Genomic DNA, 21,666 nt, shown 5'->3' on the forward strand with positions numbered 1-21,666 from the left:
CATGGAATGGGTTTCCATGGCCGAGCGGCTGCATCCAAGCCTTACATCACCAAGTGCAATGCAAAGCGTCACATGCAGTGGTGTAAAGCACAAAGCCACTGGACTCCATGGAGACGAGTTCTCTTGAGCGATGAATCACGCTTCTCTGTCTGGCAATCCGATGGATGTCTAGGATTGGCAGTTGCCAGGAGAATGGTACTTGCCTGGCTGCATTGAACCAAGTGTTTGGTGGAGGAGGGGATTATGGTGTGGGGTTGTTTTTCAGGGGTTGGGCTTGGCCCCTTAGTTCCAGTGAAGAGAACTCTTAAGGAGTCAGCATATCAAGACATTTTGGAGAATTTCATTCTACTAACTTTGTGGGAACAGTCTGGGGATCGCCCCTTCCTGTTCCAACATGACTGCACATGTGCACAAAGCAAGGTCCATAAAGACATGAATGAGCGAGTTTGAGGTGGAGGAACTTAGTTGGCCTGCACAGAGTCCTAACCTCAACCCCAAAGAACACCTTTGGGATAAATTAGAGTGGAGACTGCAAGCCAGGCCTTCTCATCCAACATCAGTGCCTGACCTCACAAATAATGGTCAAACATTCCCATAGACACACTCCTAAACCTTGTGGACAGCCTTCCCAGAAGAGTTGAAGCTTTTATAGCTGCAATGGGTGGGCCAACTCAATATTGCATCGTAAGGACTAGGACTGGGATGCCAGTAAAGTTCAAGTGCGTGTAAAGGCAGGTGTCCCAATATATTTGGCTATGTATGTGTGAATATACACACACACACCTCACTTGTCATTCACTGTATGCGCTGCTAGTAATATAGAGTCATGTCAGCTTTGAGCTTCAAAGAGTGCAAATTGCTGGTGCCCACTTAGCTGGTGCCTCTGTGACTGAAGCTGCCAATTTATTTGCTGTGTCATGAGGTACAGTATCAAATGTTATGGTGGCATATACAGTCCCTGGGATATTGTTGTCTGATAAGCATAAGCGCGGTTGATATGGTCAACTAACCAAAATAGACAAAAAAGGACATTGCACAGGATTGTGACCTGAAATAAGAGAACAACTGCAGCAAAAACAACACTGCAGAGCTCAATCTCAGTCCTGCGAAGAGTCCCTTGAAGACTGAGATTGAGCTCTGCAGTCACTTTTGCAGCAGTACCACTGGCTTCCCCACAATGTGATCTGCTTATAAGGTTCTAAGATTTGATTTCCCATGCAATACAAAGTAGTTAACATTTTAAAAAACTTTACAGTCATTGTAAGGCGTATTTGCCACATGTCCACGATATTACATGCAAGTACCGCAGCACCACTGTATACAATGGAGACAAAAGTCTTCTGCACAGCTGAATAAGAAAAATCAGATACTTTGGTGGGGTCATCACTTAAAGCTATGCGGCTAACCTACTGTTCTATAAAAGAAAAGAATGACTTTGTAATAAACATTACCATTTAGACATTGCTAACAGGTACACAGGTTAACATTTTCAGATGTTGGAAAAGTATACGTACAAAGTACAGGAAAACCTTGACCCAGGAATCGAAATAGGAATCTCATCACAAAACATCACAATTGAGTCTTGTAAAAAAAATGCAAAATTTAACTTGCCCTAAAGTTGAAAAAAAATCAGCTAAATACACAGCTGATAAACATAAATTTATACCTTTCTACCCGAACCTTCAATTTCTTTCATTCAGTCTTATGATTTAGCCACCCATTCCAGACAGCACAACAACATCCTGGACCTCCCCACAATATACACTGCAATAAAGTAATGCAACCAGGGAGTATACCTGCGGATATCAACCCAGTATAACCACATGAAGTCCAGCTGGATGTCAAGTGGTCAAAGTATAACCAAAACTAAAAAAAATATTAGCTTTAGTTAGAATGGAGAAGGATTGGAACCACTGTCCCGTTTTTATTGCTGTATGTGCCCCCATTAGAAAGATTCACCTTGTTTGTCCTGTTTACGATCATTGAAAGTACAGAAAACCCCAAATTTTGGATTGTCCACAGAAAAGCAATAGGGGAAAAATCTTTCAATGGGGGCACAAGTTCAAGTGACCTGGGGGTCCCCAAAGAATTCCCTTAATTTGCAGGGATTTCTTCTCACTTCCTGTTTGGAAGTTAGGAAGTGAAGGGAAACTTCAGAAATTGGACACAGATGGCAAGAAAAAAAAAATCTGACAGTGGTTATTACCCTGCCTAACTCTATCCAAAATGAAGAAAAAAAGCTTTGCCTATAGTTTTACTTTACAAGGGTAGCAATTCTGATATCATTATTGTAATCCATACAGAATTGTCTTCTCACACGGTCATACATCAGTAAGTGTGATTACCATTTTCATCTTAATAAAATCCTAAAAGGAATATGTAATAATAATGCTTCCATTGTTTGTGGCCTTCTGAAAATGCTGGTTGCCTGGAAGTTGGAGATCTTTAGAATCATGGAGACTGAGAACATGCATTTAGCAACTTGGAGTAAAGTTAAAACTCCCAATATGTATACTTGTTCTGGGACAGTTACTCAAATGTTTTAAAAAATAGAGATTTCTGTAGAGGCTCCCATACACAGCTCGAATTTCACCCGTTTCCTGCTAAACAGAACAAAAGTCTAACCTTGGGTGCCCTTGTCAGTACCACCTGGCTTAACAAAAGTTGATTGTTTACTTAACTACTTTCGAAGGAGATGGGTGGAAAACCATTAGAAGAATCACCACCTGTATCCAACCAGATGAAAGAGAAGTGTGGGTGCTGGCTAGCATAATACAAAAGATGGCAGGTGACATTTCTCCACCAATGCGGTTTAGCGTGAATGGTGGAACCCATTGAATTTCTTTTGTTTGGTCTGCAGGCTGAACAAAAGAAACACATGGCCTACGTAACTTCATCATGACTACATTCCAGACAGGTCACTAAGACTGTATAAATCAACTCCAATTTGAAAAAAAAAAAAATACCATTAAAAAGCCATCCTTGACTTTGTCTAGGCTAAGAAGCCATCGGTCTGCTGCAGACAGAGGGAAGTATTTCCTCAGTCTCCTCTCTCCCAGTAAAGAGACTTTCACATTGTAAGGGCCTCTGTCGAGGGGCTCTAGTGTAGATGGCATTAGTTCGAACATTTCTAAACTCGTTTAGAAATCAATATCAGGTGCATTCAACCCACAGTTGAACTCCTTTTGAATCACAACGTGAGAGTCTGCAACTTTGGATAATCTGTGTAACGGGAGTCACTTTGGGTGGGGATACCCCTGTCTCAGCTCCCCATATCCCTCTTATGTGTAAATCACCCTGTGCCTGTTAGGGGTACATGGTGATCTGCCCTAATACTGTGCAGATTGCTTGGTGTTATGTGGTTGCATCCCATTGTTCTATTGTTTGTCTTGCTTGGGAGCAAACTATTATGGGATATATGCGTTTATGTGTATTCGCTTAGTGGGGGGGGGGTCTCCAGCAACCCTCCCTCCTGATGGGGCTGTCTGCTGGTGTGAAGTTTGAATACTTGTGTGTCTCCTTACTAAATGTAGATTGCCCCGCCCTGTGACATTATGCAGGGAGGGGGGATTTCTCCCTTGAGTGTATATATCTTGTATCTGTGTTAAAATAAACTAGTCCACCTTCTGGATTACTTCAAGATTGGGGTCGTCTAGTCTTGTAAGGTCTGCTGTGGTGTCTGTTGTCGGTGTTCGGACAGGGAAGCGGTAGTCTAACGGAAGTACCCAAGCGCAGTCTGGGGTCGGTTCCGTTACAATCTGTGCCAGCCATTTGTGACAACAGCGAAGCAATGCTGTCCAGGAATTAGATGCAGACTGTGAATGATACGTGAACAAGTATAGCTTTGCACTTTGAGAGACATGGGGTTGGAGGGGGTTAACCTTCTCTGCCATGACCACCAATTCAGGGGGGGTGGGAGGATTAAATTTTACTTCCAGTGACCACCAATGTAAGGGGGGGGGGGGGTTTGGGAGGGTTAAAGTTCACTGCCAGTGACCACCAATGTAATGGGGTCATTGGTGGTGGTGGGTTACAGCACTGACACTACTGCTAGGGGCTGTTCATTGCAGTCACTGATACCAATGTTGGTGGTTACTATTGCATCCACTGACATCAATGTTGGGGTTTATTATGTGCTTTTGTTCGCTGACACCAATGCTGGGGGTTATTATTGCACTCAGACATCACGCCTGGGGTTACTACTAATGCCACGGACACCACTGTTGTGGGCTTTTTTGGAGTGTTGAGGTGTGTTATAGGTTGTTTATTTTGAATCGGCTTCGTAACTTGACGCCGTGCACAAAAATGCACGGAAGATGGGGGATCATGCTCGAGGCCCTCTATAAAACTTTCAAGTTGACCACCATTGGTGAACAGACTTTCATCAATATCTATAGGGGTAAGAAAACAGGCAAAACCATCTTTGCTCAGGGTAGGTTTTATCCTCTTGGGCCAATATCATCAGGAGTGAGCACTCTCCTTCATTTAAAGGCCATGAAGCCCTTGTTCATGTAATGCTGGGATCGAATGTTCAATGTATGGAGCACTCTGGCAACTAGGCAGGACAGCGGAGTACAAACAATTGGGTGTTTTTCTGAAAGGTTTTCCAGGTGCCTCAAAAGGGCCTACAGGAATAGCAATTATATGAAACAATATTTTTTCCAACCTATACAATATATTTTAATCTACCGAGACCCCCTTGACTGCATTGTCAATCTTCTTTAAAGATGAACTTAACCTTTAATATGACACTATGATGGAGTTATTTCCTGACCTGAAGCAGACAGCCCCCTCAGTAATATCCCTGTCCTTGTTAAATAAAGGTTCAACTTCAATGCAATTATTTCAGATCTCCATCCTATTTAGCTTACTTTAAAAATAGAAAATTCACCTAAAATGCACTACAGCAATTTATCACTATATTATTTCAGCTGGATACCCCTTTTTTCCCTTTAAACTTTCACCTGATACCTCAGGCATGAAATTACTGTGTTGTGGTGTGGGAAAGACTCCCCAGTGACATTCAACAGAATCAATGACAAACCTGTCAACTGTGCTTTATGTCAACACCACTGGACTGTACTTGGTTTCGATGCAGATCTTTGTAACATGGCCAAAGACAGCCTAATGCCACAGTTACTATATAGGAAACGTACAAAAGAGGAAAACAGGTGATTCTAAGAAATATTCCATTTTTGCAAAATGCATGTAACATAGAATTGATGTAGAAGACATTTTTGTTATTCATTTCCTTTAGATCTCAGCCTACAGTGATTATGCATGTCTTAAAAGCTGCCCTAAATTTCTTCCTTGAAACTATGGCACTGGGGTATTTCTGTACTTTCTGAATATGCAAAAAAAACTCATTCTTTGCTTTTCTTGTGGACTTACTACTTTTTGCATGGAGCTTGAGGTGTTTACAAGTTTGCTACAGTCTTTTTTTCCCCCAAATATAAAAAAGGGAGGGGGGGGGGGCATTATCAAACAAATTCAAAAGACAAACTACAGTCATCTTTCATTACTGGTTGCATAAAGGCTAGTATATAAAATTTAGTTGGAAACATACAAATTAGGGAGTATCCACACTAAATCAAATACAGGAGATTTAAACTCCTGGTTCATTGGTTGTCAGAGAAAGTAACTTTAAGAGGTTAAGCCTCCCTCGAGGGTAAGCCAGCATTTTTGGATCCCGGTTTAGTGTTACTCTAGGGTTCCTTGAGCAATCTTTGCCTTTCATGTAAGTTATAATTGACACCAATGATCTTTTCAGAAGAGCAATTTTCCCACTGACCACCATCATTCTTACCACTGAAATGAAAAAGGGTTTTTTTAATCAAATAACCTGAGCTTATGTCTATGTCCACCTGCTCACTGCATAGTTTACGACTCAAGCAAAAAAATATTACTTTAAAGTTTTACATTAGTGTCACATTCCTCCCACTGCTCAGCAATCCAAGGGAGTATTTCACTGACCACCAACAGCAAATCATTTTTGGGGTGGAGAGGTCCTGGGAGTGAATTATACCCCATTCCTCGATTTATTCTTGTGCCTCAGCTGTTTACACTAATGCACTTTGAGCTCTGGATAGGATTTTAAATTACTAGCAGGGGTTTCATGAATCCTGAAATTATTTCAATAGTTCCTGTATGTTAAAAAAGGTGAGGAAGGCTGAGGTAAGTTGATATAATGGAGGAACAGAGTTAATCAGTTGATGCCAGTCATACAGTGTGGGGGGAGAGTCTTTCCCATGGAAGGACTGATTTTTTTTTTTTAGCATAGAAGTATAGCACTTATTATAATTTCTGGGGAGTGGACCTGTAGATCACATACCAGTCCCATCAAATACACCTTAGTACAAGACATGTTAGGAAGGCCCAGGGCCATATTGAAAGGAGAAGATCTGCCATCTTACCAGAGCAGAGTGGGGAATGACTAATCCTTAACCTATATAGTCTCATTGGGTGTAGCAAATTTGAGTGTCTTATTTTTAAATGAAATTCAAAAGTGTAAAAACAATAAACACAGCTTAGATATTGTGTCTCACCTTGCACAAGTATGCGCACTTTGTACTAGAATGGCAGATGCATGTCCAAAAGATCTTGTACACTCTACCATTACAGTGACACCAATATACCTTTTGATATTTAATGAATATTATGAACTATCCAGTAATTTTATATACGATTTTCCAATTTTATATGATTTTGTGATAGAATTTTAATGTACTCGAAAATTCCCATTCAAAAGGATTGGGGGCACCATTGTTGGTGTGTACTTAGGGCATCAGTTGCCCTAATTCAGTCATAATTGTCTCCCTACAACAGGATGTGCCTTCACAAGATTTTAAATGCAAATGGGAAAAAAAAATATTGAAAATTACTTCTAAAATAGCTTTAACATGTTAAAGCTTATATGAGATTTTAGTGATTACGTTTACAAATACTTTTTTTCAGCTAAGGTAGCCATCTTACAAGCATTCACTTATTTACTAGTAACTAGTGTAGTCAGGATCTAAAATTATAAATCACTTTTTTTTTTTGTTATAAAATTGTTGTGCAGACACAGTGAAAAATATCTGCAATTTCTTCTTCACCTGCCCATAAAACCGAAAAATATGCCAATATCTTTTTAAAAGAAGTGTCAAGTTTTACAAAGACCAAATTGCATCCAGTAATTTAGTATTTTGTCCATTAGGATCACTTCCATTACAAGTGAAAATGCCTATAATACCCACTAATATGCTTCTAAGTGTGCCTTCCTCTCTTTCACAGCCTTAATTGCAGCATTTGGACACTAAGGAAAGCTCTGTATACTTCACAAGGCACTCAGCAATGCCTCTGGGGAGCTTGAATTCCATATTCAAAGTCAGCATCCAACAGCAATAACCATTTTTCAAACTAAATTAATGCGTAGCAGCACAAAAAAAGGTGCAAAAAAGGAAAATACTGAAATATAACAGAAAAAAAAACAACAAATGCAAAAAGAAAATATCTTTATTAACAAATCAATATTCACAGTATTCAATAAATATCAATCAAGTAGAAAAAACGGGGAGGAGAGACCAGCATACTGGTACTAATATTTTCAAACATTGCATAGTCATTACACAAAAGGTGAGTACAGAAGATAGAAACCTCTGGTATTATATACTGTGCAAAACCAATTATGATATACTAAGTTAGCAAGAAAAAAAAAACAAAAAAAAAAACTGTTGTTGTCTGACACACGTCACCTATCACTCACCCTGGTGCATACTGTACTTCTGAAATGGGCTCTTTAAAGCTGAACCCCAAGCCAATATACAAAGGCAGCTGTGTATTTAAAGTGGAAGTCCAGGAATTATATGTATTGCATACTTACATTGGTCCAGTTTGGCAGAGAGGAGGGGTGGTGATATCACGATCTCCACTCCTTCCAATCAGAAAGTGTAATTATAAGCAACTGTAATTATTGGAAAAAATACAAGTCATTGTATAAATGATGGCAATGTTGAGTGAGTGATCCCCTGTGGTCAATGTGCAAAGGAGAAGCAGCTTCAATATAGCTGGGAGCAGGACCTGGGAGACTGTGGCCATCAGAGTTTTGTAGCTTTCTCAGAGGACCATAGGATATGAGATATGCATATGCCAAGCTGGACCATTGTAATTATGCAATACGGATAACTCCTGGAAGTCAGCTTTAAACAAAGTCAAGAAAAAGGTTTAAACACTGCTAATGTAAGCATCCAGATCTGTGTTATTATTGGCTTCCTGTAATCTCCTGCATAGCAGGACTAGGGAGGGAGATGGCCCCAATCAGATGTCAGTCTAAAACTGAACATACTTCCCTAAAAGGAATAGCAGAATGAGTAATTAATTTAGTCAGAGAGCTGCTCTTTCACTCTCCGGTTTATAGGTCTGTGACCAAGCTTTATGGCCTAATGGCACCGGAGGTCAAGAATGTGGCAGTTCTATGTGTCACAAGGCTAACTGAAAAGGATTACCAATCTTTAGCAGGCAAAACAGTTAACATAATTTAAATTGTCTATTTTGCCATTGGCCTAGAATTCTGCTTTAATAAGTCCACCATACATATTACAGTCTTTATTTCCAAAAACGTTAGGTAATTTAGGTAAACCTTCATATTACAATCAATTTGGATCCAATCAGGCAGGCAGTACATTTAAAGAGGATGTTTATCCTAGAAAATTCCCATGAAAATTAAACCTGGTACCTTGATAAATACATAGCACCAGGTTTGTCTTCTGTCCACGCTCTGCTTGCCCAGAAATCAGCATTGGAAACTGCCAACCATTGACGAGTAACAACTCATGATGTCACTCAGCCCTCTCGTGCCATCTACATCTTTGACAGGAACAGAGGAAGTATTTCCAATTAAGGCTTTACAATCACAAGATGTAGGCCGACCATAGTTGGAAAGAATCTCAGCTGGTTCAGCAGGGACCAGACGAAATTCAATCCATCTATGGGCAGGCTGGTTGTACTAAAATCGATCAACCAGTGGTGGAAGGAAAGACAATTGTGTAATCCATGGCTTGCTTTAGATAGCATTAGGGGGGCTAAGAGACACCATGAGTTGCATGGTGTTGCCGGTAAATGGAAATTCAATGTCCATTGCTGGAGCACCAGAGCACACAGGTCAAACATGGTGTTATGTATTTATCAAGGAACATGTGTTATAGGGCTAGTTAATGTTCATAGGGTAACCCTAGACTTAAATGAACCCAAGTCTATGCTGAACCAAGCCTATTTTACACCTCCCCTCTATTCAATCAGCTAAGCCAATGATGAAAGTGGTGCGATATGTACCTATCAGAATCTCAATGCTTTCTCTGCCTGCCATCACCAGAACACAACCATGGCGTTAGGACACCTACTCTAGTATAAAAGCAGGATCTGTTTTCAGTAGTTTGCTAGCTATGTCTTAACACCCTACTTTTATGGGGAACACGTGACCTAATACCTAGGGCTCTGTTCAGGTGTTGGCAAAGAAAACCTGGAGCTAGGCGCAGGTAAGTACACAGTTTTCACCATCAGATCAGGTGACAAAATAGCAAGGGCAAGTGTGCAAAGTATTATGTTTAGTTCACTTGCTAGATCCACTTTTAGAGGGACTCTAGAAATTTACTAATCACATCAACCAGACCACTGGTTAGCAAGAGACTTGACTACTTGTTGACAACTTTGTATGCGGACATTAGTGAAGGAAATTAACAAGGCATTAAGCCGGCTATAAACGAATTAAATTTTTACAGACTCCTGCTGGATCAGCTAAAATGGGAGCTGTAGGTGACCTGGTCGACACCTCCCAGCTCAACCAAAGTCCATTTACAAATCGACTGAGCCCGACAGAAAATAAGCTGAACAGTGATTTCATTCTCTGCACTGGTAATTCAGACAACCAAAAGGGGCTGGCTATATGTATATCATAGTCAGCAGCAGAGATTCCCTCATCTACTCTAGTTAGCATGGATGGAGGGATCTATTGATCCCCTCTCAGCCATGGGCCGAATGAGAGAAATCTATGTGTATATGGCTAGCCTTAAGATTCTTGCTGACAAGCCGTTAAAATAGTCTATAAAACCTTTGCTTGAAGCAACCATATCCTAATGCACATTCATTCCTGGGGCAGTGAAACTAAACCAATTAAAAATTCTGTAACTGCAATTGGTATCCATTACAAAAAAAAGGAGATAAAGGGGATATAATGGCCGTCATTATTGAGCCAACCACACCCAATTGCTCCATGATGCCACACTACAATAAACATTTCTGTAAGTTACATATATTTGTTTTTTTCTGCCAGGAGTTGGCATTGCACAGCTGATCAGTATGGGGAGATTCTTGCCAGTAAGTAGCAGTGTTTTCTATTTTCTGCCAAAATAAATGTTTTAGCACCCACCAAAAGTGACAATAGGAACTTTACAAGGAAAGCAAATTTATTTAAGTGCCCATTAAACCTCAACTCCAGGGAAACATTTAATTCTGTAAAAGGATAGCAAAGGGCTAAAAACTCTCTGTAGGGTATTTAGTGCCCCTATTGGGAATGTTCTGTCTGACACCCATCAGACAGGAAGTGAAGGAAAATCTCCCAAACAGCTAAAACACCATAAAAGCTTTATTTTAACCCTCCCCACCCAAAACAATAAAAATACTGTGGTCAGAGTTGGGCTTTAAGTTTAGTGTCAGCAAGGTATATCTTAAAGCAGGCACTCAAAATATAAAAACGGTTTTCCCAAAAGCTGATGCAGACTAAGATGGTTATTTTGTCTAGAGGACGATGTAAAGCTAGAAAAACTTGCTTTTCTCTACAGTTTCATGGCAGCTGGTACTCCTACACCGATGTTCTTTATCATCCCACAATTTGCTGTGGCCACTGGTCCTGCATTGTAACTGATGATGTCGGCAAGAGGGGAAGTGACACAGTCAGACATTGGCAAGAAGGGAATCTCCGTGGGACTGCTTGTCACTACTGGAAATGGAGTGTGGGACCATGGAGTAAGGCAAGTATTACTCAGTCTTAGATCATCTCCATGACAAAACGGGCACAATACTTCATTTTGACCTCCAAGAGATGTTATACAAATTTTTTTTATATTGCTTTTGTCTTTTTTTTTAAGTCTAGAATAAAGCAGTAGCATAAAATTACCAAGTCTAATATACAGATATAAATTACACGTATAAAAGTCCAAGACGGTGCCAAATATGTAAATTACAATAGGATGTCTTTGAATTATGCAACTTTAACAAATAGTTTTTCTTATACAAAACAGTTTTAAAAAATCCTTCATTTTTATTAACATGTAAAACTAGAGAGATTTCTCAAAGAATATTCAGAATATTTTATGGGCCTGGAAAAAAAAAACCAAAAAGTGCCAGAAAGGCACCAACGTTTTAAGTCACAAAGCTATCACACAGTAAGGCACATTGGCACAGCTCGAGTGTTTCTAAGGCATCTTGAAGGAGGACAATATTTATTGTGCTTTTACAAGGTCCTGTGCAATGGCATGACTTCTTTGTAGAGAGCTCTTTAGGCAAAAGGTCTCTATTGATTTGGAGACTTTGCACTTTAAAACTTTGCAGACGTAGTAAAACTTTGCTGGAATTTGTATTCCTATTGAGAAACCAAGGTTATATGATCTTCCTCTGAGTAATTATTTAAACGTGCAAGTCTTGTTCAGTTATGCAGAATGTTACCAGAAAGGGTTATTTACAGCGGTCATGCAACACAACGTAACAATTGTTTTTCCCTTCATTATATGCATAACCCTCTGAGGGCTATTTAATAATTTTCCTAGGTTATTACGTGGCCATCTTCTAATCAGTGTATGACTTAACTAAAAAAAATGATTTTTTTCTTTTGTCCTGTGAGAAAAAAAAATGTACTAAGTCAGTCTCAGTTTAAAGTAAATTTGTCAATACCCAAACATCGACAAGACTTCAAAGCAGAAATAAGCTGCATGCATATCACTTTGGATGTATTACTTTGCATCCCAGGTGTGCCAAATCCTAGGCCTCTGTAACTGACAAGCCTAAACGTGTTAAATGTTGTGGCTGCCTCCTCCGACATGTTCCTATTGGTCAATCAGTATGATAGGCAGCTTTACTAATCAATGGGAACTTGTGGAAAGGGGTAGGACCAGCATGCAATGCCAACAAAAGTTGGGAATTACAACGGTTCTAGATTTGGGGCACCCAGTTTGCTAATGAATGCAGTTATTGCCGTTTGGGTATGGCTAGGTATACCTTAAATCTTCTTACACAAATGGAGAGGCAGTTTTCTTGTGAATGCAGTCCATTATTTCTAGAGCCATAAATATTACCCTGGGCTCACATTTTGCTTTCACAACTGTGTACATTTAGAAGGTGCCTGGGACGAAAAGAACAGGCTGCATTTAAGAAAACATGGAGGAAAGGAAACTTATCTGTTGCCTATAGCAACCGGCTTTAATTCTTAGAGTGCAAGTCACTGAAAAGGAAGGAATCGATTAGTTGGCTATTGACTGAAAACCTCCAGTCCTCCTGCATTAGGCAAAAGAACAGTGTATAAGTGTGTTTCTAAAGACACATTTGGTTAAGGAAATTAGATAGAGTGCAGAACACAGTGCTAACAGAGAAGTATGCGATAAACCATGCAAAAAGCAGGCACTAAAGGATAATATTAATAACACTGTACAAGTTAGCAGTCCTAACACAATGCGCCTATTCTTCCAAAGAAGCCCATACCTCATGAAATACCCTTTAGAAAATGTCTTAGTCATAACACTCAATGCCGTGATAAAACCATCCACTTATGTCCAAGCAAAAGCCAAGATCTTTATCAGCTACAGCCACAATAAAGAACAAGTCACCCAGTAGAGCTCAGCAAAAGGTATAAGGAATGATTAATTGCAAAGGAAAGCATAGGCCTGCCCCCCACAAAAACAGATAAAGGATTAAAAAACAAAAAAAAAAAAAACCACAACACTGCATCAACACAAGCACGATTAAAACAAGCTCTTGCAGTGAGAGCCAGCTCAAAACACTGCACTAGTAAACCGAAAAAGAAATAGTTTTTTCTTAATACGTGATAGCTAGCATAATGCTACTAGTGAATTTCCAGCCCATCCTTCAATAATAATTTAAAATTATATACATGGCACTGTGAGGCCTGCACATGCTCATAGGGCCTATTAACATGAAGTGCTGCTAAAATTTACAATACAGTTTGTTTTTGGTTTGACACAGCAACAATTCAATCAAACTGCTACCTGACCTACAAAATGCAAAAGAAAAATAAAATGAAAAAATTAAAACAAAGTCTTTATTGCCCCCACCATCCCCACTGGCTCTTAGGTACTTCAAGAGGAAAGGTATCACCATACGTCAGTCCAAGCTATAGTGCCATCCGCGGAGGCCTGGTGTAGGAAGTGATCGCCTACCTGCTTATGGTTGTATTTCTGGGGATTGGTCCGATAGCTGTAATCCGAGTACTGATCAGAGCCAGTGGAGTTGTTGTCCCCAGTGCCAACAAAGGTGTTGGCAGCCGGTAGGTCTTGTACCACCTGGTGCTTCTTGGAGGCAGATGGGGATTGAGGCTGCAGTTGGATGGATGGTAGGGGGGAGTTCGAGCGGTAATGACGCCCCAAATCTGGGCTCCCCGGAGGGTAATTCAAAGGAAGATGAATTCTTGGGCTGTCCCCAACAGAGTCACTCATGAGATTAAATTTAAGGGACTTCTGCAGCCCACTTTCCTCGTCCTCCTCTACTGGTTTGGGTGGCTTTGGAGATTTGCTCTTCTTTGTTTTGATTTTATTTTTGCTGTTTTTATTACTCTGCTTTGGGGCATACAGATCTTTTGTTTCTTTCTTACCAGCCTGATAGCCACTCTTTGCTTCCTTCTGTCTGCAGTATCGAGCCAAAACCACCACCACAATGACTACAACAACTGCCACAATCCCAGCGAACACACCAAATAAGATGATTCTTTGCTGCTTGTTATGCTCATATTCAGGATCCCCAGCAATATCAATGTTCAATGGAGTATCCTGGCTGTGACCAAGTAGAGTTTCCACAAAGGTCTGGTTTGCCAAAGTATCATTAATATAGAAGTGGACTAAGGCTGTGCCATGCCTGGTAGGTTTTCCTCGATCACTCACTCTGACTACTAAACGGTGCAGGCCATGGTGCTTCCTTAAAATCTGCTTTTCTAGGGTTACTTCACCACCTGTGGGCGTTATTTGAAAAAGTTCATAGGGATTGCCACTAGCAATACTATATACAAGTTCAGCATTAATACCAGTGTCCATGTCCTCAGCTCGCACCTTGTTGACCTGGGTACCCGGGTGTGTAGAAGGGGTGAGATAAGCATATGAACTGTTTGACGGTACAACTATAACTGGAGCATTGTCATTCTCATCAAGGACATTTATAGTTACGCCAACATAGGATGAACGAGGCGGGTCCCCTCCGTCCACCGCCTTCAACCGGAAGGTGTACGTGCTCTGGTGCTCCCGGTCAAAGGAGATGCTGGAAAGGATAGTGCCCGTCCCATTCTGGATAACAAATTCTCCACTCTCAGGCTCCACTGAGAGATGGATATGAGCATTTGCATCCTTGTCTGCATCAATAACTGTGACCATTCCAACGGGGCTCAACCTAGGCATGTTCTCCATTACTGAAAAGTTGTAGCCATTCAGCATGAATTTAGGGTCATTGTCATTACAGTCCAGAACAGTGATGACAACAGAAGCTGTCCCCTTTAGACTTGGGGTTCCTTTATCTGCTGCAACAACATGAAAGTCATAATGTTCCCTCTGCTCCCGATCCAATACAGTGTTGACTCTAATTTGACCGGAGTCTGGGTTGATAGAAAAGATTGAACGAGTATTGGCATCTGCAAGTATGGAGTAAGTTATCTGAGCGTTTGAACCGCTATCGGCATCAGTAGCACTAACTTCCATTACAATATCGTCAGGAGAGTTGTTTTCTTTGAAGGTCTCCTCCATCAGACTCTGGGGGAAAATGGGTGGATTGTCATTCACATCAGTCACTTGCACCTTAAGAGAGTTGGTACTGGAAAGAGGAGGGTTACCAGAGTCAACAGCTACAATTTCTATAGTATATTCTTTTATAGTCTCATAGTCCAGTGGTGTGGTGGTTTGCAAGAAATACTTCTTTTTGCTGTCAGTCCCTGTGTCACTAACCTGCTTCAGCTGGAAAGGAACATCCCTAGCCACAACACAGGTCACAGCAGCATTCTCACCCTCATCTATATCAGAGACTTGTACCAAAGCCACAGGCGTTTCCACTGGAACATCTTCTGATATATTTGCCACACCATCTTGATGTGTTACAAGGCCAAACCCTCTGATGTCAATTACTGGTTGGTTGTCATTCGTATCACGTATGGTAATTGTAACTTGGGTACGTGCAGATTTAGGATTCGATCCTTTGTCCTTGGCCACCACTGAAAAACGCAAAGTTCCTACATCTTCACGATCTATGGGACCCTGTACTGTAATCAAACCGGATGACCTGTCTAGGTGCAGGAGCCTCCTAACAGTATCGGAGGCCTGGTGAAAGGAATAGTCAATCTCAGCATTGGCACCTTGGTCAGAGTCGTTGGCTTTCACCTGCAAACACAAACAAGATAAATTAGGTCAAATATTTTTGACATCTGACATAGTTCAGTTAGTTAAAAAATACAGCAACAAGAAAGAAACAACAAATGCATCCAAAATAAAAATTAAGAAAATGTCAACATCAGTTCCTTTTCTTATTTGTAAATATAAATCCTAGGTCTGGTCTCACCATTTTTTTTAAACCATCAAGTTTGGTATTGCTAATGCAGTTAATTAAAAAGTTGTAACTGTAATGAAACCCTATATTAAACATTAGCTAGTGTCAATTTGCCACAATATCTAAATTGACAAAAACCTCAAAATTCTAAAATGATGATACTTTATGTCATTTTATTACCTTTACTAAATCTTTTTAAAATACTGGCAAACATGAAAATACCAATAAATAAAACATTTTAATGTGTATTAACTACCACCATTATTAAGACATAATGGCATTAAGAAATTCAACACTGTTGCACAAAACTATAGAGAAAGCATTAGCACCACCATTTTTTCTGGTTTTATAGTCTGAAATCAATTCTACGAAATGAATATCTGCCAAAAAGGTCAATATAGTCATGAAGTGTGAGGATTGCTTTGATCACATATTGACGGTGTCAGAGCCACTCATCCATGACGGGCATGATTTTGAACCCTTTAAAACCAGGCTGCCTCAATTATTACGTGGGACAGGGCTCTGATCAATATGCTACTGAATTGAAACTCCTTGTTTTCCAACTAGCCTAGCCCAAAGCAGATGGCTGAAAGGGAACCATCACAAGCAGGAAATTATCTACACTGTTCCTCAAGGTTTTATGCTAGCTGCTCAAAACACATCTGCTGCTGCGAGATACTTGCCCACAACTTTTTGACTAGCAGTGCATGTGATGGAGAGAAGGGTGACTTAATCCAACACCCATGCCTTCATTCTATGTTTTACACTGTTAACACTTGCTTTAACAAATGTACTGAACACATTTGCTTTTCGGGTATATGACAAGGTTTCCAGAAACTGTTACTTGAATGTTTTTTTAATTTTTCACAGATTTCAACATTAGCCACATTTCTTGGTTTTGCTTCCTAGATTGTAAGCTCGAAAGAGCAGGGCCCTCGAACCTCTCATATATTGTTTTGTTACTGTATTGTCTCATGTACTGCCCCCCACTATATTGTACAGCGCTGAGCAAACTTTTTGGCGCTATATAAACACTGTATAATAATAATAACATAAGGTTGTTACGGACTTCCAAATGCCTCCTTCATTACATAAAATAAAAGGAAGAGTAGGCCCTGCTAGGTGAACAAACCCAGGAACTCCTTTCTCAACATGCCCACACAAAAGTTACTGAGATACAAGAAAACAGATGAATAGACTTACTGGCTCGATTTACTTTTACAAAACGTAGCTTACAATATTGATGATTATATCTGTAGCCTCATTATCAAAAAAAAACAGACACACACACAATCCACATATGGCCAATAAGATCATAAAAGAGAGATGTTCCTAGCACAGGAAAGTTAATATATGGCATTTCACAGCCGAAAGAAATATTTCTCTCTCTTTTGTACTAAGCTACACCTGTCGTTGAGGAATGTTCTTAGAACATTTTAATGAAGAAAATGTCAGAGCACACAATAAGCTTCTCTGTTGCAGGATAAAAACAAGAGAACCAGTGCCTGAAGGATGATTTGTTCCAAGATTATAGCTTGTTCACAGCAAGCAAAGGTAGCTTTGTTCAGTTACAGTAAACTTTTTCACCAAGATGCTGCCACAGAGTGGCACTGTGCTATACTGTGGAGGAACTCTCCCAATATTTCTGGCCAGTAAATCTGTAAACTTGTATAAAGGTAAAGTAGACCTTGCAGTCAAGTTAAATCAAGGCCCCTTTTCTCCTCTCCTATCACTAGATATATGGGAAAGTACCTGCAAGGAACAAAAAAGAAAAAAAAAAAAAAAAACGAAAAAATTAGAAAACTCACCTAAAGCAGCCCACAGATGATTCAATTTTCTCTCTTTCCAGCACGGGTGGAAGGAAAGGAAATTGCTATAATTCCCCCGTCAACACAGTCACTGTTAAATGGAGAGGTGCCTCTCACAATGTTATGTTCTGCTAGCGGGGGAAGCCTTCCTGGCTGGTAGAACACAATGATTACTGCTAGCAGCTATAACCACTGGTGTAAATATATGTAAAAAATCCAACAGGGTGGTTGTACCCAAATCGGTTGATGGATCAACTTGGGCGCAATCAGCCTGCCCATAAAAAAAAAATATAAAAAAGGAACACATCAATACGTGCCATTGCCAGGTTTGCTGTGTCTCAAGAGCATGGAGGAGATTCCAGGAGACAGGTAGTTACTCTAGGAGAGCTAGACAGGGCTGTAGAAGGTCCTTCAGAAGGAACGGTATCTGCTCCTTTGTGCAACAAGGAACAGGATGAGCACTGCCAGAGCCCTACAAAATAACCTCCAGTAGGCCACTGGTGTGATTGTCTCTGACCAAACAATCAGAAACAGACTTGATGAGGGTGGCTTGAGGGCCAATGTCCTCTGGTGGGCCCTATGCTCACTGCCCAGCACCATAGAGTTTGATTGGCATTTGCCATTAAACACCAAAACTGGCAGGTTTACCACTGGCACCCTGTGCTTTTTAGAGATGAAAGCAGGTTCACCCTGTGTACATATGACAGATGTGAAAGGGTCTGGAAAAGCCCTGGAGAATATTATGCTGCTTGTAATATCCTTCAGCATGACCATTTTGGTGATTGTCAGTGATATCCAAGTAGGAACGCACAGACTTGTACAGGCTAGACCAGGGGTGGGCAAACTTTTTGACTTGAGGGCCGCAATGGGTTCATATATTGGACCCGGGGGCCGGACCAAGAGTAGATGAATGATGTGTATGTGTCATCCATAGTAAGTATAGTAATATTCCCCCATAATAAGCATAGTAATTAATCCCCCATATAGTAATTCATCCCCCATAGTAATTCATCCCCCATATAGTAATTCATCCCCCATAGTAATTCATCCCCCATATAGTAATTCATCCCGCCTATAGTAATTCATTCCCCCTATAGTAATTCATCCCCCATAGTAATTCATCCCCCATAGTAATTAATCCCCCATATAGTAATTCATCCCCCATATAGTAATTCATCCCCCATATAGTAATTCATCCCCCATATAGTAATTCATCCCCCATATAGTAATTCATCCCCCATATTAAGTCCCCAAGTCCCCCCTGTGTCAATTCACTTACCTTTGCTCCGCGCGTTCCTCTCGCCGTGTTCCCACGCCGTTCCGGTGTAGCATGAAAATCTGTCTCCTATGAGGATCTGTCCCCCTCGACGTATCTGCGCATGTGCCAGTTTCAGGCATTAGCAGCCGATCGGCGATCTCCGGCACATGCGCAGATACATCGAGGGGGACAGATCCTCATAGGAGACAGATTTTCATGCTACACCGGTCTTCAGGGCGGACTGTGAGCGGAGCCTAGCTCCGCGGGCCGGATTAAAAGGTCCGCCGGGCCGTAGTGTGCCCATTGCTGGGCTAGACAATGGTACCCTGACTGCCATCAGGTATTGGGATGAAATCCTTGGACCCATTGTCAGACCCTATGTTTGTGCACTGATTATTCCATTGTGTGCCATTATACTGTACTTAACACCCCCCCCCCCCCCCCGGGTTTCATATTTGTTGGTATAGTTCTAAGCTGTAACGTATTGTACTGGCTTTCTCTGATATGATACAAATGCTGTACGTTTCTTGCCCTGGTTTAGGGATAACTTCCCATGGTATATTTCCATGTGCTTGAATTTTGAAAACCCATACATTCCTCTGTAATGCTGTACAATACTGACATTTCATTTCCATTACCTTTGTCTTTTCTCTGTCATATCTTTGGAAAATTAATAAACTTTGATTTAAAAAAAAAAAAAAAATTGAAAATCTGTATTTGAACTTTGCACATCTTTTGCAGTTGACTGCCCAGGACCACAGAAGCAGGGATCACAAGAACACAAAGCTGGCCATACACAGCTAGATTTTTTTCATTCAGTCTGTGAGTGAATTCACTATACAGTGCTGGTGGACAAATCTCGAATTGCGGCTATTGTATTCTGACAGCTGGCTTCAGCAGCTGTCAGAATGCCTGAACAGCAGCTGCATCTGATTGGATGCAGCCCTATGCCGACAATTTTTCATTTGAAAGCTGTCAGGAAAATGTGCATAGTGCATGTCCAGCATAAAACTGTAGCATAGAAATTAGCTGAGAAGCAGCCTGGTTTGCATCTTTGTTGCAAATGTGCATGATATATGTCCCCCATGGTTATCAGAACCAGCTGTATTATTTTATATCACAAAACGGTTGTAGATTTTCTAATTATTACTATAAGCAAGTCATGGTGTTTAGATCACTGGTTCTTTAACACATGTGAGTCTATCTGAATAATACAGTATATACTACAATTTGTATGTACAGAAAGAAAGGCCTGTGAAAAAAATGGCTTAAAGTAAGATTGGCACTACATTTCTAGACTTCCTGGGATTTATTATGTGACAAAAGCTGAAGACCCTGGTCCTGGAGTAGGTGTTGGATAGCTCAGGACACACATGACCTCTTGACAGTGCTAATTTGTTGAATCCTGCAAAAGGCCACATCAAGGAAGGAAGAGCACAAAGACAATTAATTCAGGAGTCAGACCTAGAGTCATCCTCTCCAAGAAAGACAGAGAAATAAGCCACCATCCAAAACTCATCCAACCAGTTCTTAGTCAGGCAAAGGCCCAAGTTGTAATACATGGTAGGAATGCAAAAAATCCAGCAAAGCAGTCACCTGGAACCAGTTAACCAGTTTCAGCTTAGAGGAGCAGTCACAGTCACAGTAAACTGTGTTTAGAGAGATCAAAACTTTTTTTCCCCCCCTATTTGTTAACAGGAGACAACACGGCATTCCCAAGGTGCTCTTTCTTATTCATGACTGGCACAACAGTTTTGTAGGAGCCAGAATATGTTAAAGAGTTACTTACTTTACAAAGCACTCTTTGCATTTATGTGGGCCACTTACAAGAAGACTCACAGCAAATTTAGTTTTAAAGTGTAATATTGACCTCTAACTGTCAAACATAAAATAGAAAAAATTTAATTATTAGCAGCTGTGTATGGCTACTTCTCTTTCTCAAAATATCATCACTGTCATTGCTGTAACTCCTCCCACTGACTCAATCACAAAGCAGCGTGGGCACAGATGACTTTTTTTTTTTTTTTAGGTGTCTGGTTTAAGAAATTGGGCTATTTGCATACAAGCGGTCTCCCTAGCAGAAACAGAAAAGCACTTTATAGCTTCAACTGAACAGCTTTGCTATGAGAAAAGTTTTGTTTGCAATTGAGATACTGTTTATTTGAAGGCAGAGAATACCTGTTGCAGCATTTGTCCACAAAAGACATGCCACTGTTTATACACTATTACAAAGGATTCATAAACAAGGCCTTAAAATGGCATTAGGTTTGGCTTTTTTTTATTTTTTAAATGACATGTCATACTTACCTGCTGTGCAGTGGTCTTCTCGGGTCACCAGTCGGCACTCCTGGCTCCTCCCCCTTGACCAGGGCCCCCAACAACAAGCCGCTTGCTATGGGGGCACTGGTGCATCTTGCTCTCAAGCTGTATGCATCCATAAGACATATAGAGCTGCAGCTAAGCCCCAGCCCCTGCCCCCGCTGTCTCATTGGCTCACTGGCTGTGATTAACAGTCTCAGCCAAAGAGGAAAGGGATTTCTAGGACAGCCAAGGCTCTTCTGCACACGGCTGGATTGCAAGGGGGCTCAGATGAGTATTAGGGGGGCTGTGGGGGGAGCAGGTAAAAAACCTTCTGCCTTTACAACCACTTTAAAAGTAAATTTATCAAGAGAGACATACATACGCCTTTGTGAACATCTTCTGAAAATGCTCCTTGCCTGGCTGTTTATTAATGTTTTGACTTCAATACTTTGGTTGTCACCAATTTAAAACAGAGAGGCAAGTTAATCTGACTGTTTCTATGCTTTCTTACATGCTTGT

At 40.7% G+C, this 21,666-nt stretch overlaps 1 protein-coding gene across 3 annotated transcripts in view; it reads right to left on the bottom strand.

Annotated features, from left to right (window-relative positions):
* PCDH1 (protocadherin 1) overlaps window positions 1-21,666 on the bottom strand; it is a 335,047-nt gene that overhangs the window by 247,586 nt on the left and 65,795 nt on the right. For 2 of the 3 annotated variants that reach the window (XM_089653008.1, XM_089653087.1), the window contains exon 3: window positions 13,422-15,614. In XM_089653008.1, coding sequence (XP_089509134.1) covers window positions 13,422-15,614 — 2,193 coding nt within the window. Of the gene's footprint in view, window positions 1-7,476; window positions 15,615-21,666 lie in introns of those variants that run through there. The other variant, XM_089653136.1, reaches the window with a different exon arrangement.

The sequence above is a fragment of the Staurois parvus genome, unplaced genomic scaffold, assembly GCF_062004578.1.
Source record: "Staurois parvus isolate SC_StPar_1 unplaced genomic scaffold, SC_StPar_1.0 ptg000006l, whole genome shotgun sequence".
Lineage (NCBI taxonomy): Eukaryota > Metazoa > Chordata > Amphibia > Anura > Ranidae > Staurois > Staurois parvus.